Source organism: Oncorhynchus kisutch, unplaced genomic scaffold, assembly GCF_002021735.2.
Source record: "Oncorhynchus kisutch isolate 150728-3 unplaced genomic scaffold, Okis_V2 scaffold3402, whole genome shotgun sequence".
NCBI lineage: Eukaryota > Metazoa > Chordata > Actinopteri > Salmoniformes > Salmonidae > Oncorhynchus > Oncorhynchus kisutch.
Window position 1 is genome coordinate 143,325 of NW_022265347.1, and position 14,828 is coordinate 158,152.

The 14,828-nt window shown below is 45.2% G+C and overlaps 1 protein-coding gene across 2 annotated transcripts in view; it reads right to left on the reverse strand.

Annotated features, from left to right (window-relative positions):
• The window catches only part of LOC116371599 (ADP-ribosylation factor GTPase-activating protein 2-like), a 31,464-nt gene extending 18,831 nt beyond the window's left edge, over nt 1–12,633 (reverse strand). Inside the window, exons 1-8 of one of the 2 annotated variants that reach the window (XM_031820458.1) lie at nt 12,507–12,633; nt 9,880–9,998; nt 9,648–9,720; nt 9,400–9,531; nt 7,587–7,670; nt 7,340–7,448; nt 7,093–7,155; nt 6,699–6,743 (exon numbers count right to left, since the gene is read on the reverse strand). In XM_031820458.1, coding sequence (XP_031676318.1) covers nt 6,699–6,743; nt 7,093–7,155; nt 7,340–7,448; nt 7,587–7,670; nt 9,400–9,531; nt 9,648–9,720; nt 9,880–9,998; nt 12,507–12,578 — 697 coding nt within the window. In that variant the 5' untranslated portion in view covers nt 12,579–12,633. The remainder of the gene's footprint in view (nt 1–6,698; nt 6,744–7,092; nt 7,156–7,339; nt 7,449–7,586; nt 7,671–9,399; nt 9,532–9,647; nt 9,721–9,879; nt 9,999–12,506) is intronic. The other variant, XM_031820459.1, reaches the window with a different exon arrangement.
• Between the last annotated feature and the right edge of the window lie 2,195 nt (nt 12,634–14,828).

The window sequence follows — 14,828 nt, forward strand, 5'->3', positions numbered from 1 at the left end:
CACTAAGTCTGCTAGGTCTGTGACCGAGGCTACATGTTGACTGAAAGGCACTGTAAGTCTGCTAGGTCTGTGACCGAGGCTACATGTTGACTGAAAGACACTAAGTCTGCTAGGTCTGTGACCGAGGCTACATGTTGACTGAAAGGCACTGTAAGTCTGCTAGGTCTGTGACCGAGGCTACATGTTGACTGAAAGACACTAAGTCTGCTAGGTCTGTGACCGAGGCTACATGTTGACTGAAAGGCACTGTAAGTCTGCTAGGTCTGTGACCGAGGCTACATGTTGACTGATAGACACTAAGTCTGCTAGGTCTGTGACCGAGGCTACATGTTGACTGATAGACACTAAGTCTGCTAGGTCTGTGACCGAGGCTATATGTTGACTGATAGACACTAAGTCTGCTGGGTCTGTGACCGAGGCTACATGTTGACTGATAGACACTGTAAGTCTGCTAGGTCTGTGACCGAGGCTACATGTTGACTGATAGACACTAAGTCTGCTGGGTCTGTGACCGAGGCTACATGTTGACTGATAGACACTAAGTCTGCTGGGTCTGTGACCGAGGCTACATGTTGACTGATAGACACTAAGTCTGCTGGGTCTGTGACCGAGGCTACATGTTGACTGATAGACACTAAGTCTGCTAGGTCTGTGACCGAGGCTACATGTTGAATGAAAGGCACTGTAAGTCTGCTAGGTCTGTGACCGAGGCTACATGTTAACTGAAAGGCACTGTAAGTCTGCAAGGTCTGTGACCGAGGCTACATGTTGACTGATAGACACTAAGTCTGCTAGGTCTGTGACCGAGGCTACATGTTGACTGATAGACACTAAGTCTGCTAGGTCTGTGACCGAGGCTACATGTTGACTGAAAGGCACTGTAAGTCTGCTAGGTCTGTGACCGAGGCTACATGTTGACTGATAGACACTAAGTCTGCTAGGTCTGTGACCGAGGCTACATGTTGACTGATAGACACTAAGTCTGCTGGGTCTGTGACCGAGGCTACATGTTGACTGATAGACACTAAGTCTGCTAGGTCTGTGACCGAGGCTACATGTTGACTGAAAGGCACTGTAAGTCTGCTAGGTCTGTGACCGAGGCTACATGTTGACTGAATGGCACTGTAAGTCTGCTATGTCTGTGACCGAGGCTACATGTTGACTGATAGACACTAAGTCTGCTGGGTCTGTGACCGAGGCTACATGTTGACTGATAGACACTAAGTCTGCTAGGTCTGTGACCGAGGCTACATGTTGACTGATAGACACTAAGTCTGCTGGGTCTGTGACCGAGGCTACATGTTAACTGATAGACACTAAGTCTGCTGGGTCTGTGACCGAGGCTACATGTTAACTGATAGACACTAAGTCTGCTGGGTCTGTGACCGAGGCTACATGTTGACTGATAGACACTAAGTCTGCTAGGTCTGTGACCGAGGCTACATGTTGACTGAAAGGCACTGTAAGTCTGCTAGGTCTGTGACCGAGGCTACATGTTGACTGAGAGACACTAAGTCTGCTAGGTCTGTGACCGAGGCTACATGTTGACTGAAAGACACTAAGTCTGCTAGGTCTGTGACCGAGGCTACATGTTGACTGAAAGGCACTGTAAGTCTGCTAGGTCTGTGACCGAGGCTACATGTTAACTGAAAGGCACTGTAAGTCTGCAAGGTCTGTGACCGAGGCTACATGTTGACTGATAGACACTAAGTCTGCTGGGTCTGTGACCGAGGCTACATGTTAACTGATAGACACTAAGTCTGCTGGGTCTGTGACCGAGGCTACATGTTAACTGATAGACACTAAGTCTGCTGGGTCTGTGACCGAGGCTACATGTTGACTGATAGACACTAAGTCTGCTGGGTCTGTGACCGAGGCTACATGTTGACTGAAAGACACTAAGTCTGCTAGGTCTGTGACCGAGGCTACATGTTGACTGAAAGGCACTGTAAGTCTGCTAGGTCTGTGACCGAGGCTACATGTTGACTGATAGACACTAAGTCTGCTGGGTCTGTGACCGAGGCTACATGTTGACTGATAGACACTAAGTCTGCTGGGTCTGTGACCGAGGCTACATGTTAACTGATAGACACTAAGTCTGCTGGGTCTGTGACCGAGGCTACATGTTAACTGATAGACACTAAGTCTGCTGGGTCTGTGACCGAGGCTACATGTTGACTGATAGACACTAAGTCTGCTGGGTCTGTGACCGAGGCTACATGTTGACTGAAAGACACTAAGTCTGCTAGGTCTGTGACCGAGGCTACATGTTGACTGAAAGGCACTGTAAGTCTGCTAGGTCTGTGACCGAGGCTACATGTTGACTGAGAGACACTAAGTCTGCTAGGTCTGTGACCGAGGCTACATGTTGTCTGAAAGACACTAAGTCTGCTAGGTCTGTGACCGAGGCTACATGTTGACTGAAAGGCACTGTAAGTCTGCTAGGTCTGTGACCGAGGCTACATGTTAACTGAAAGGCACTGTAAGTCTGCAAGGTCTGTGACCGAGGCTACATGTTGACTGATAGACACTAAGTCTGCTAGGTCTGTGACCGAGGCTACATGTTGACTGATAGACACTAAGTCTGCTGGGTCTGTGACCGAGGCTACATGTTGACTGATAGACACTAAGTCTGCTGGGTCTGTGACCGAGGCTACATGTTGACTGATAGACACTAAGTCTGCTAGGTCTGTGACCGAGGCTACATGTTGACTGATAGACACTAAGTCTGCTAGGTCTGTGACCGAGGCTACATGTTGACTGATAGACACTAAGTCTGCTAGGTCTGTGACCGAGGCTATATGTTGACTGATAGACACTAAGTCTGCTGGGTCTGTGACCGAGGCTACATGTTGACTGATAGACACTGTAAGTCTGCTAAGTCTGTGACCGAGGCTACATGTTGACTGATAGACACTAAGTCTGCTGGGTCTGTGACCGAGGCTACATGTTGACTGATAGACACTAAGTCTGCTAGGTCTGTGACCGAGGCTACATGTTGACTGAAAGGCACTGTAAGTCTGCTAGGTCTGTGACCGAGACTACATGTTGACTGAAAGGCACTGTAAGTCTGCTAGGTCTGTGACCGAGGCTACATGTTGAATGAAAGGCACTGTAAGTCTGCTAGGTCTGTGACCGAGGCTACATGTTGACTGAAAGGCACTGTAAGTCTGCTAGGTCTGTGACCGAGGCTACATGTTGACTGAGAGACACTAAGTCTGCTAGGTCTGTGACCGAGGCTACATGTTGACTGAAAGGCACTGTAAGTCTGCTAGGTCTGTGACCGAGGCTACATGTTGACTGAAAGGCACTGTAAGTCTGCTAGGTCTGTGACCGAGACTACATGTTGACTGAAAAACACTAAGTCTGCTAGGTCTGTGACCGAGGCTACATGTTGACTGAAAGACACTAAGTCTGCTAGGTCTGTGACCGAGGCTACATGTTGACTGAAAGGCACTGTAAGTCTGCTAGGTCTGTGACCGAGGCTACATGTTGACTGAAAGACACTAAGTCTGCTAGGTCTGTGACCGAGGCTACATGTTGACTGAAAGGCACTGTAAGTCTGCTAGGTCTGTGACCGAGGCTACATGTTGACTGAAAGACACTAAGTCTGCTAGGTCTGTGACCGAGGCTACATGTTGACTGATAGACACTAAGTCTGCTGGGTCTGTGACCGAGGCTACATGTTGACTGATAGACACTAAGTCTGCTAGGTCTGTGACCGAGGCTACATGTTGACTGATAGACACCAAGTCTGCTAGGTCTGTGACCGAGGCTACATGTTGACTGATAGACACTAAGTCTGCTAGGTCTGTGACCGAGGCTACATGTTGACTGATAGACACTAAGTCTGCTGGGTCTGTGACCGAGGCTACATGTTGACTGAAAGGCACTGTAAGTCTGCTAGGTCTGTGACCGAGGCTACATGTTGACTGAAAGGCACTGTAAGTCTGCTAGGTCTGTGACCGAGACTACATGTTGACTGAAAGACACTAAGTCTGCTAGGTCTGTGACCGAGGCTACATGTTGACTGAAAGACACTAAGTCTGCTAGGTCTGTGACCGAGGCTACATGTTGACTGAAAGGCACTGTAAGTCTGCTAGGTCTGTGACCGAGGCTACATGTTGACTGAAAGACACTAAGTCTGCTAGGTCTGTGACCGAGGCTACATGTTGACTGAAAGGCACTGTAAGTCTGCTAGGTCTGTGACCGAGGCTACATGTTGACTGAAAGACACTAAGTCTGCTAGGTCTGTGACCGAGGCTACATGTTGACTGAAAGGCACTGTAAGTCTGCTAGGTCTGTGACCGAGGCTACATGTTGACTGAAAGACACTAAGTCTGCTAGGTCTGTGACCGAGGCTACATGTTGACTGAAAGACACTAAGTCTGCTAGGTCTGTGACCGAGGCTACATGTTGACTGAAAGGCACTGTAAGTCTGCTAGGTCTGTGACCGAGGCTACATGTTGACTGAAAGACACTAAGTCTGCTAGGTCTGTGACCGAGGCTACATGTTGACTGAAAGGCACTGTAAGTCTGCTAGGTCTGTGACCGAGGCTACATGTTGACTGATAGACACTAAGTCTGCTAGGTCTGTGACCGAGGCTACATGTTGACTGAGGGGCACTGTAAGTCTGCTAGGTCTGTGACCGAGGCTACATGTTGACTGATAGACACTAAGTCTGCTGGGTCTGTGACCGAGGCTACATGTTGACTGATAGACACTAAGTCTGCTGGGTCTGTGACCGAGGCTACATGTTGACTGATAGACACTAAGTCTGCTGGGTCTGTGACCGAGGCTACATGTTGACTGATAGACACTAAGTCTGCTAGGTCTGTGACCGAGGCTACATGTTGAATGAAAGGCACTGTAAGTCTGTTAGGTCTGTGACCGAGGCTACATGTTAACTGAAAGGCACTGTAAGTCTGCAAGGTCTGTGACCGAGGCTACATGTTGACTGATAGACACCAAGTCTGCTAGGTCTGTGACCGAGGCTACATGTTGACTGATAGACACTAAGTCTGCTAGGTCTGTGACCGAGGCTACATGTTGACTGATAGACACTAAGTCTGCTAGGTCTGTGACCGAGGCTACATGTTGACTGATAGACACTAAGTCTGCTAGGTCTGTGACCGAGGCTATATGTTGACTGATAGACACTAAGTCTGCTGGGTCTGTGACCGAGGCTACATGTTGACTGATAGACACTGTAAGTCTGCTAGGTCTGTGACCGAGGCTACATGTTGACTGATAGACACTAAGTCTGCTAGGTCTGTGACCGAGGCTACATGTTGACTGAAAGACACTAAGTCTGCTAGGTCTGTGACCGAGGCTACATGTTGACTGAAAGGCACTGTAAGTCTGCTAGGTCTGTGACCGAGGCTACATGTTAACTGAAAGGCACTGTAAGTCTGCTAGGTCTGTGACCGAGGCTACATGTTGAATGAAAGGCACTGTAAGTCTGCTAGGTCTGTGACCGAGGCTACATGTTGACTGAAAGGCACTGTAAGTCTGCTAGGTCTGTGACCGAGGCTACATGTTGACTGATAGACACTAAGTCTGCTAGGTCTGTGACCGAGGCTACATGTTGACTGAAAGACACTAAGTCTGCTAGGTCTGTGACCGAGGCTACATGTTGACTGAAAGGCACTGTAAGTCTGCTAGGTCTGTGACCGAGGCTACATGTTGACTGAAAGACACTAAGTCTGCTAGGTCTGTGACCGAGGCTACATGTTGACTGAAAGGCACTGTAAGTCTGCTAGGTCTGTGACCGAGGCTACATGTTGACTGAAAGGCACTGTAAGTCTGCTAGGTCTGTGACCGAGGCTACATGTTGACTGAAAGACACTAAGTCTGCTAGGTCTGTGACCGAGGCTACATGTTGACTGAAAGACACTAAGTCTGCTAGGTCTGTGACCGAGGCTACATGTTGACTGAAAGGCACTGTAAGTCTGCTAGGTCTGTGACCGAGGCTACATGTTGACTGAAAGACACAAAGTCTGCTAGGTCTGTGACCGAGGCTACATGTTGACTGAAAGGCACTGTAAGTCTGCTAGGTCTGTGACCGAGGCTACATGTTGACTGAAAGGCACTGTAAGTCTGCTAGGTCTGTGACCGAGGCTACATGTTAACTGAAAGGCACTGTAAGTCTGCTAGGTCTGTGACCGAGGCTACATGTTGAATGAAAGGCACTGTAAGTCTGCTAGGTCTGTGACCGAGGCCACATGTTGACTGAAAGGCACTGTAAGTCTGCTAGGTCTGTGACCGAGGCTACATGTTGAATGAAAGGCACTGTAAGTCTGCTAGGTCTGTGACCGAGGCTACATGTTGACTGAAAGGCACTGTAAGTCTGCTAGGTCTGTGACCGAGGCTACGTGTTGAATGAAAGGCACTGTAAGCCTGCTAGGTCTGTGACCGAGGCAACATGTTGAATGAAAGGCACTGTAAGTCTGCTAGGTCTGTGACCGAGGCTACATGTTGAATAGGGGTTGTCTGACTGTTGTATTAATGTTAGGAGACTGGAAGAAAGAAGAAAGCCTTGGCAGTCGTACATTTTAGTCAGAGCTGCGAGGGATGGGCTTAAGCCTGCGTGTCACAATCAGGTGAGGTGTCAGTCAAGCACAGAACCAACCATGCTTCCTGAAAATCTGGCCAGCCAATGGGCTAACGGCAGCTTTTAAAAAGGCGTTCCAATCACCTTTGGGTAGCTGTGGTTGATCTGACGACAAACGCATGGAGTCCTCTACGGACAAAGCAGACACAGGTGTTACTGAGGGCTCCACGGTCATATGGAAAACCTCCAGTGACTGTATTACAGGGTGGGCTATGTATGGGAGGGGTCGGGACAATTTGGTGCCTGGTCCAAACGTCTAAGGGGGGTCTCCAATTCTGGGAAGAGCCAACAAGAGCATCCTTGCAAGAATATTAGGGGGGGGGGGGGGGTTACTGTGGATATTGAGGTCTGTAAATGGTTGTAACCATCACCTATTCCTTGTTTTTAAGGTCAGCAAAGATCATTGAGAGGTGAGGGGAGGAGCTGTTGTCATGTGAAAGGAGGCAGAGGAGGAACAGGATGTTGGCTGATGACTTACCCATAGTGACTTTGGGAGATTGCTCAGTGCTCAGTCCCTCAATGCTTGGTCCTTCCTCCAGCTCTGAGAATGGCAAATACAATCACACATCAACTGTCTAATTCAACCTCAGAAACATATGGGAAAGCTCCAGACAAAAGGATAGGAGAGGGGGGACTGTGTGTGTGTGTGTGTGTGTGTGTGTGTGTGTGTGTGTGTGTGTGTGTGTGTGTGTGTGTGTGTGTGTGTGTGTGAGAGAGAGACTCACGAGTGCTGGCGGTGTGGGGGGCTTTGGGTGTGTCCTCCAATAGTTGAGGAGTGAGGGTTCCATTGTGTTCTGTCAGGGAAGGAGCCGTCACGTCCCAGCTGTTTGAAGGCTGCAAACACACCAATTCAGTCACATCAAATAACAACACATACACACAGAACCAACACTACTGCACCCACAGAATGAACACAGAAGCACAAAACACTGGTGTGATTGGTGTGATTTGAACAGTAGCCCTCAGGCCTACCTGAGTATGCTCAGTAAAGAAGTCTGCCTGTCTCTTCTCTGGGGCGGCAGGCTGGCTGCTCACACTGGATTGGTCGATCCACAGCTGAGAGAGAAAGAGGAAGGGTTAACGGACGCCATTCACACCGACAACTGACATTTACTCCTGAGGTGCTGACCTGCTGCACCCCCAGAAACCACTGTGATTATTATTTGACCCTGCTGGTCATCTATGAACATTTTAACATCTTGAAGAACCATCTGGCCTTAATGGCCATTTACTCTTATAGTCTCCACCCGGCACAGCCAGAAGAGGACTGGCCTGCCTCCCCTCAGAGCCTGGTTCCTCTCTAGGTTTCTTCCTAGGTTCCTGCATTTCTAGGGAGTTTTTCCTAGCCACCGTGCTTCTACATCTGCATTGCTTGCTGTTTGGGGTTTTAGTCTGGGTTTCTGTATAGCACTTTATGACATCTGATGATGTAAGAAGGGCTTTATAAATACATGTGATTTAGATGGCCCAGAGCCAAATCAACCCCTGTCCTCTATAGATATAGACTTCATGAGTCTACACCCACTAGATTTGGGAAAGGAATATGCTGGTCATAGGGACCGTATTGATTTCCCATTTTAAATACAGCTCAGCCCTATCACACCTGCTTAAACAGTTTGGCCCAAACCGAAAACCATAGTTGATGATTCTGAAACTAGCGAGTTAAAATATGAAACACCTCTACACACTCACAGCACATTCAAATCTGATTTGGTATCTGCAAAAGCCTTGTGAGGACCTGGAAGTGCATCTGCATGCAGCTGCACCAATAAGAACAGATATGGTGTTTGTGGGTAATTATGTATCGTGTGGTCTATCCACAAGACATTAATTAATGCTGCCGGTGACATCACACGTGGAGTTTGCCCACTCGCTGGTGACTCAACAGGCCCATGTGTAGCTGATATGGGTGGCTGTGAGAGGGACGAGAGAGGGGGAGTTCGTTGCCTTCTCAGTGGAGGAATAATATCACCGTAGGAATATATAGACCTATATAGATAACCATAAGACATAATAATATATAGATCTATTTAGATAACCATAAGACATAATAATATATAGATAACCATAAGACATAACAATAATCATATATAGATCTATATAGATAACCATAAGACATAATAATATATAGATAACCATAAGACATAATAATATATAGATAACCATAAGACATAATAATATATAGATAACCATAAGACATAATAATATATAGATCTATATAGGTAACCATAAGACATAATAATATATAGATCTATATAGATAACCATAAGACATAATAATATATAGATAACCATAAGACATAATAATATATAGATCTATATAGGTAACCATAAGACATAATAATATATAGATCTATATAGGTAACCATAAGACATAATAATATATAGATCTATATAGATAACCATAAGACATAATAATATATAGATAACCATAAGACATAATAATATATAGATCTATATAGGTAACCATAAGACATAATAATATATAGACCTATATAGATAACCATAAGACATAATAATATATAGGTAACCATAAGACATAATAATATAGATCTATATAGATAACCATAAGACATAATAATATCAGTAGGAATTTAAACAAACATGGTGTAATTCCAAAAGCTCAATGTTCAGTGGTATAGTGGTTACAACCACAACTTGGGAGTAGGGATGTATCACTGTGAGCCTGGTTTAAAATGCTGGGTTAAGGGTGAGTTGTTACATGCATACATGCTACATAAGGTATGGTACGTTTGGGTGACCGTTGAAGCTGAGCCCACACTCACCTCAGACCCATATTTGGACAGCGCCGCGTTGGCTTGCTGTCGGATCTTCTCTCGGTACATCTGTGCCGCGCGGCTGTTGTACTTGGCGGTAGTGTCGTTGGTGGAGCAGCCATGCTGGCGGAAGAAGGCCGTCTTCACCAGGAGGACACAGACAAGAAGGGAGAGAGTCAGATCCAGAGCAGGTCCCCGTTTAAAGTTGTGTGTTGTTCAACGTCTATATATAATGGAATGTTATCGTGTTGACGTACCGCGTTGGCGTTGCCTCCGACCTGCATACATCTCAGCTGAAACCAGTTCCAGTTGGAGTCGAGCTCAGTGGATCTGAGATGAAGAACAAAACAACATGGGGATTGTATCAAATGTTCTCCTTGACAGTGTATGACAGTAAAACTTGTGATTGTCGAGCCATGGTGTGTGTGAGAGAGACAGACAGACAGACAGACAGAGAGACAGAGACAGAGAGACAGACAGACAGGCTACCTGATAAAGCTGAGGTGCACTCCTAGAGAGCGATGAATGCCAGAGCAGTCGATGCACAGAAACACTCCATATGGTATACTGGCCCAGCTGGGGTTCTTGGCAGCACAGTCAAAGCACGCCTTGCACAGAAACAAACACACAATACACTGCCTAGTTAGCTAGCTACATACCTACAGCAGACATGTCTGGATGTGGTCTTAAACAGGGAAGAGAACAAGCTGTGTAGTTACAGACATGGGACACACTCGTACATTAACCATAAAGCCCTGTTCATTGTCAATGACTAAACTCAAGAGTTATTTACACAAGATCTCAGGTCCTACATATTATCGGCGCCTCAAGGATTGGATGTCCAATAGCTTTCCTGCTTTTTAAACTTGGCTATCAGTGAATGTATAGCTGAGATAAAAATGGCCGTGAGTTCATCTCAATAAGTTGTTCTTTCTACTGCTGAGGAAGTCCGACTGATAGTGTTCCATCCTATTTAAATCAGCTGTTTTAATTAAGGAAGATTACACAGAAAAGTAACATATTTTAGACTATTGAGATACAACCCATCAGAGGACGAGGCAACGCGAGAGGAAAAGTAACATATTTTAGACTATTGAGATGCAACCCATCAGAGGAAGAGGCGATGCGAGAGGGGAAACTGCAAAAAAAAAATCTGTCTCCTCCATCAGGTGGCAATTTTCAACAAAAAACTTGCCCACCAAGCGAGGCGTTGAGAGTCGAAGGTCAATGAGAGTTGAATTTGGTCAACAAAAAATGTAATGGCTTATTTGCTACATGAGCCGTAATTGATCTAATTGACGTTTTGTAATATTTAACTTGCTACTGATATAAGTACCTGACACGTGACATCCGGGCCAAATTTGAGGGGAAAAAAACACTTCATATTGGAGTTCTGCTTGGTTTAGTGCTATCCAGACATCCCTGCCTAAACCCTAACCTTATTTCATGTCAACTTCAATGGAGTAACGTCAGAGTCCCAATGATCCCAGATAGCAAAGACCATCTGCCCTCTCTCATATTTTATTTTTTACCTTTATTTAACTAGGCAAGTCAGTTAAGAACAAATTCTTATTTTCAATGATGGCCTAGTGGGTTAACTACCTTGTTCAGGGGCAGAACGACCTTGTCAGCTTGGGGATTCGAACTCGCAACCACTAGGCTACCCTGCCACCCCCATTGGCTAGAATGGTCCCACCTCATCGCACCTCCTCACGACTGTATTTCCACTGACAGAGCGACCACTCGACCATCTGGTCAACATAATGCAGCGTTTCCCAAACTAGGGGTTGCTTGATTTGAAAAATGGGGTCACGAGAGAAACAACAAAATTGCGCTTCACTCATAGAACCAGGGTAATGTCTGTAACCTCTGGTAGCCGCTATATGGGAGTTGTAATAGTCAATAATGGCAAGCTGAATGCCTGCTTCCTGGGCTTAAAGGAGATTTGCCATATCAACGTCTCCTGTAAGGCCCAATTCTGGTCCAGTCGACCCAAGAATGTACTCTTAAGGAATGTAGGCAAGCCTACCGTTAGTCCTTAAGGTCCAATGAGTGACCTTATATACTGAACAAAAATATAAACACAATTTCAAAGATTTTACTGAGTTACAGTTCATTTAAGGAAATCAGTCAATTTAAATAAATTCATTAGGCCCTAATCAATGTATTTCACGACTGGGCAGGGGTGCCGCCATGGGTGGGCCTGGGAGGGCATAGGCCAACCAACTTGGCAGCCCGGCCCAACCAATCAGAATGAGTTTTTCCAACCCAAAAGGGCTTTATTACAGACAGAAATACTTCTCAGCACCCAACACCTCCCTCCACAGGTGAAGAAGCCAGATGTGGAGGTCCTGGGCTGGCATGGTTACAGGTGGTCTGCAGTTGAGGCCGTCAACACACGCTGTAACATGGAGATATGGCCGTGTGGGGAGACGAATATAAAAAGGTGTATAGTACTTTACCTTTTTGAAAATTATTTCTCGCTGATATGAAAGATAGGTTCCTTATTTCGAAAACCGTAGCGCAAGTGATGCGTGTTCAAGTTCATACGGAGCGTCCGGGCTCTTAAAGTTCCCCTGGGAAGAAGATAACATCAGTCGCAAAAGGTAGTTCTCGACTATGGATGAGGCAACGTTAGTCGACCCCGGGAATTTAGCTTGGTACGTTTAAGCTAGGCAACTTTGCATTTTGGTAATAGTTTATTAGCTGGACATCTGGATTGAAAGAAAAATAACATAATGGCTAGCTAACGTTTGTTAGGAATCCAATTGCGTTGGCTTTGGTGCTAACGTTAGACAATCTCTCTCAGACATTGGCCCCGTCCCTACTCGTTCTGGCTCAAATAAACAAGTCACCAGACTGGTTAACTAGGTTAGAAAAGCAGGGTGCGTTGACGATACATAGCATAGTATACGTGGCCGATTTAGATAAGAAAGTTAGCTGCTCTGCTAGCCTAGTGAGCTAACGTCAGCTTCTTGCTGGCCGTCGTAAGGCCCAGGCAGAGACCAGCTTGCTACCGTAGACGGATGGAACTGATCATTTTTCTGGTCTACGTTCCACCTCCAATAACGGATCAATAAACGAGTGAATAGACACTAAGCACTTATTCGTGTTACCTTGTTAGTTGGAATAGACCGTAGTCTTTTAAAAATGGTCAGAATTTCTGTCTTGTTCGGCTCCGCAGCCATCTTGCTACCTTTCTAGAGGTACGGGTGCCAGTGGGGATCAAAAATGCTGGGTTGTTCGCGAAGTTCGAACAGAGGTGATGCTGCGTTCATATGCACCTCGTAAAGTCGGAAACAAACAGTTTTGTAAGAGCTTTGATTGTTTAAAGTTTTTTTGTATGCCTATTTGCCTGGCCGCAGTTCAACACACTGGCGACGCATTTTGGCATGTTTGGTGCACTCTAAAAAGAAAAGGTTCTTGGACTATCCTTAGGGGTTCTTCAAATTGAAACTGTTGAAGAACCCCTTTAATTTATTTAAAAATATATGTTTTTATTTAATTAGACAAGTCAGTTAAGAACAATTCTTATTTACAATGACGGCCTATCCCAGCCAAACCCTAACCCAGACGCCGCTGGGCCACTTGTGCGCCACCCTATGGGACTCCCATTCATGGCCAGTTGTGATACAGCCTAGAATCGAACAGTGCCTTAGACGCAGTGCCTTAGACCGCTGCGCCACTCGGGAGCCCCTCAAAGAACCTTTTGGGATTCATTTCTAACTACACCCCCCCTCCCCTGTTATTATTAATAATCAAATGAATAACAATAACAATATTTTAGTTGTCAGTGTTTCTTATGATTTTAGTGGCAAAGCAGAATATATATTTTTTCTAAATATGAGGTAAACTCCCAGCAGAGTCAAGTCCAAGTCCAATGGTGTGTTGATGTACATGTGTTGATGTTCTTTGTATCCATAGCCAGAATGATTTTGCAGTACATGGTGATTGAACAGGTTTCCTGTTATATCCCAAAAAGAGTAATTGTACAGCATCCACATGACACTATTCATACCTTGGTTTATGTGGTGAATATTTTTTTTACATGTTATGTAACTAGGCAAGTCATTTAAGAACAAATTCCCAGACTTGACTCTGCTGGGAGTTTACCTCATTTAAAAATATATATATATTCTGCTTTGCCACTAAAATCATAATAAGCACTGACAACTAAAATATTGTTGTTATTGTTAGGCATTATATTATTAAAATGGAGTGTAGTTAAAAAATGAAACCCAAAGGGTTCTTTGACTGCTTTATTCTGGGGCAGAACAACAGATTTTTTACTTGTCAGCTCATGTAACAGATGTGAAATGGCTAGCTAGTTAGCGGTGGGCGCGCTAATAGCGTTTCAATCGGGCGTTGGCCTGTTACTTCACCGGGCAAAAGCGGTGAGGAAGGTAAGCCCAGTTCAAATCGAGCATCACCGGGCCATAATGTCAACAAAACAGCATGATAAATCATTCAGAAACATTAGTGACACATGTTACAATTTTCAAAGTAGTTTTCCTTGGGATAGGCCTATATAAGTTTATATAAGAGCAAAAACTTTTGAATGTGAAAACACTGAGTACTCCGCTCTTCAATTTAAAGCCGTTTTCACATGCTAGGAAACCCGGACATGTCCGACTTGTTAATTGGTTGATCGCGGCAACTACAACCAGTTAGCAAATCGGAAAGTTCCGAGTTTCCTAGTTCCGACTAGTACTTAAATGCGACAGAAGGCCCAATCATGACACCGAGCAACAGCGCCGTATTGAACGACGAGTCAACTCAGAGGAAGTTGCATTTTAGCTCGCCCGGTTCACCCTGTGAGAGGAGTTTAGTCTGGGTTAAACTTGATTGCATTCGTTTTGAAAACGGCTGGGGTGAGAGAGTGCGTTTGTGCAGTACGTTTTTTTTTTCAAGAATTGGACCATATTTATAATTCTTCAAATCAAATATATGTACAAGCCGAAATAATAATTGTCACAAGAATAGGCATATGTACAGGCTATATACCAATAGCCGAATCATATATCCATAGCCATTATTCACCATAATTACAATTTTAAAAACAAGTCTTTAGCGTTTAAAAAACATGCATGGTGATACTTTTCAAATGTGTAGGTTTGGTCTAACCAGCCCAGCCTTGCAGCCGGTCTAAACACGTGAGTCAGGAAGAGTAGCTGCTAAGCTCATAGGTCACTGCAACAACAACTACCAAAATCACCAATAAGATTACAGTCTCATTGGAATCCTTTCATTGCAAAGGAAAAAACATATATATATATAATGATTATAGCAATCTAATTATGAAGTGAGGCAACACAGGATCAAACAATGCGATAATTTTTTCTCCAAATACTTTGAAGTGCATCACAAACCCGGTTATTCCAGTCATTGAATTACTCCACGCCTCCAACATATAAATGAATAGGAACGAGGAACTTGAA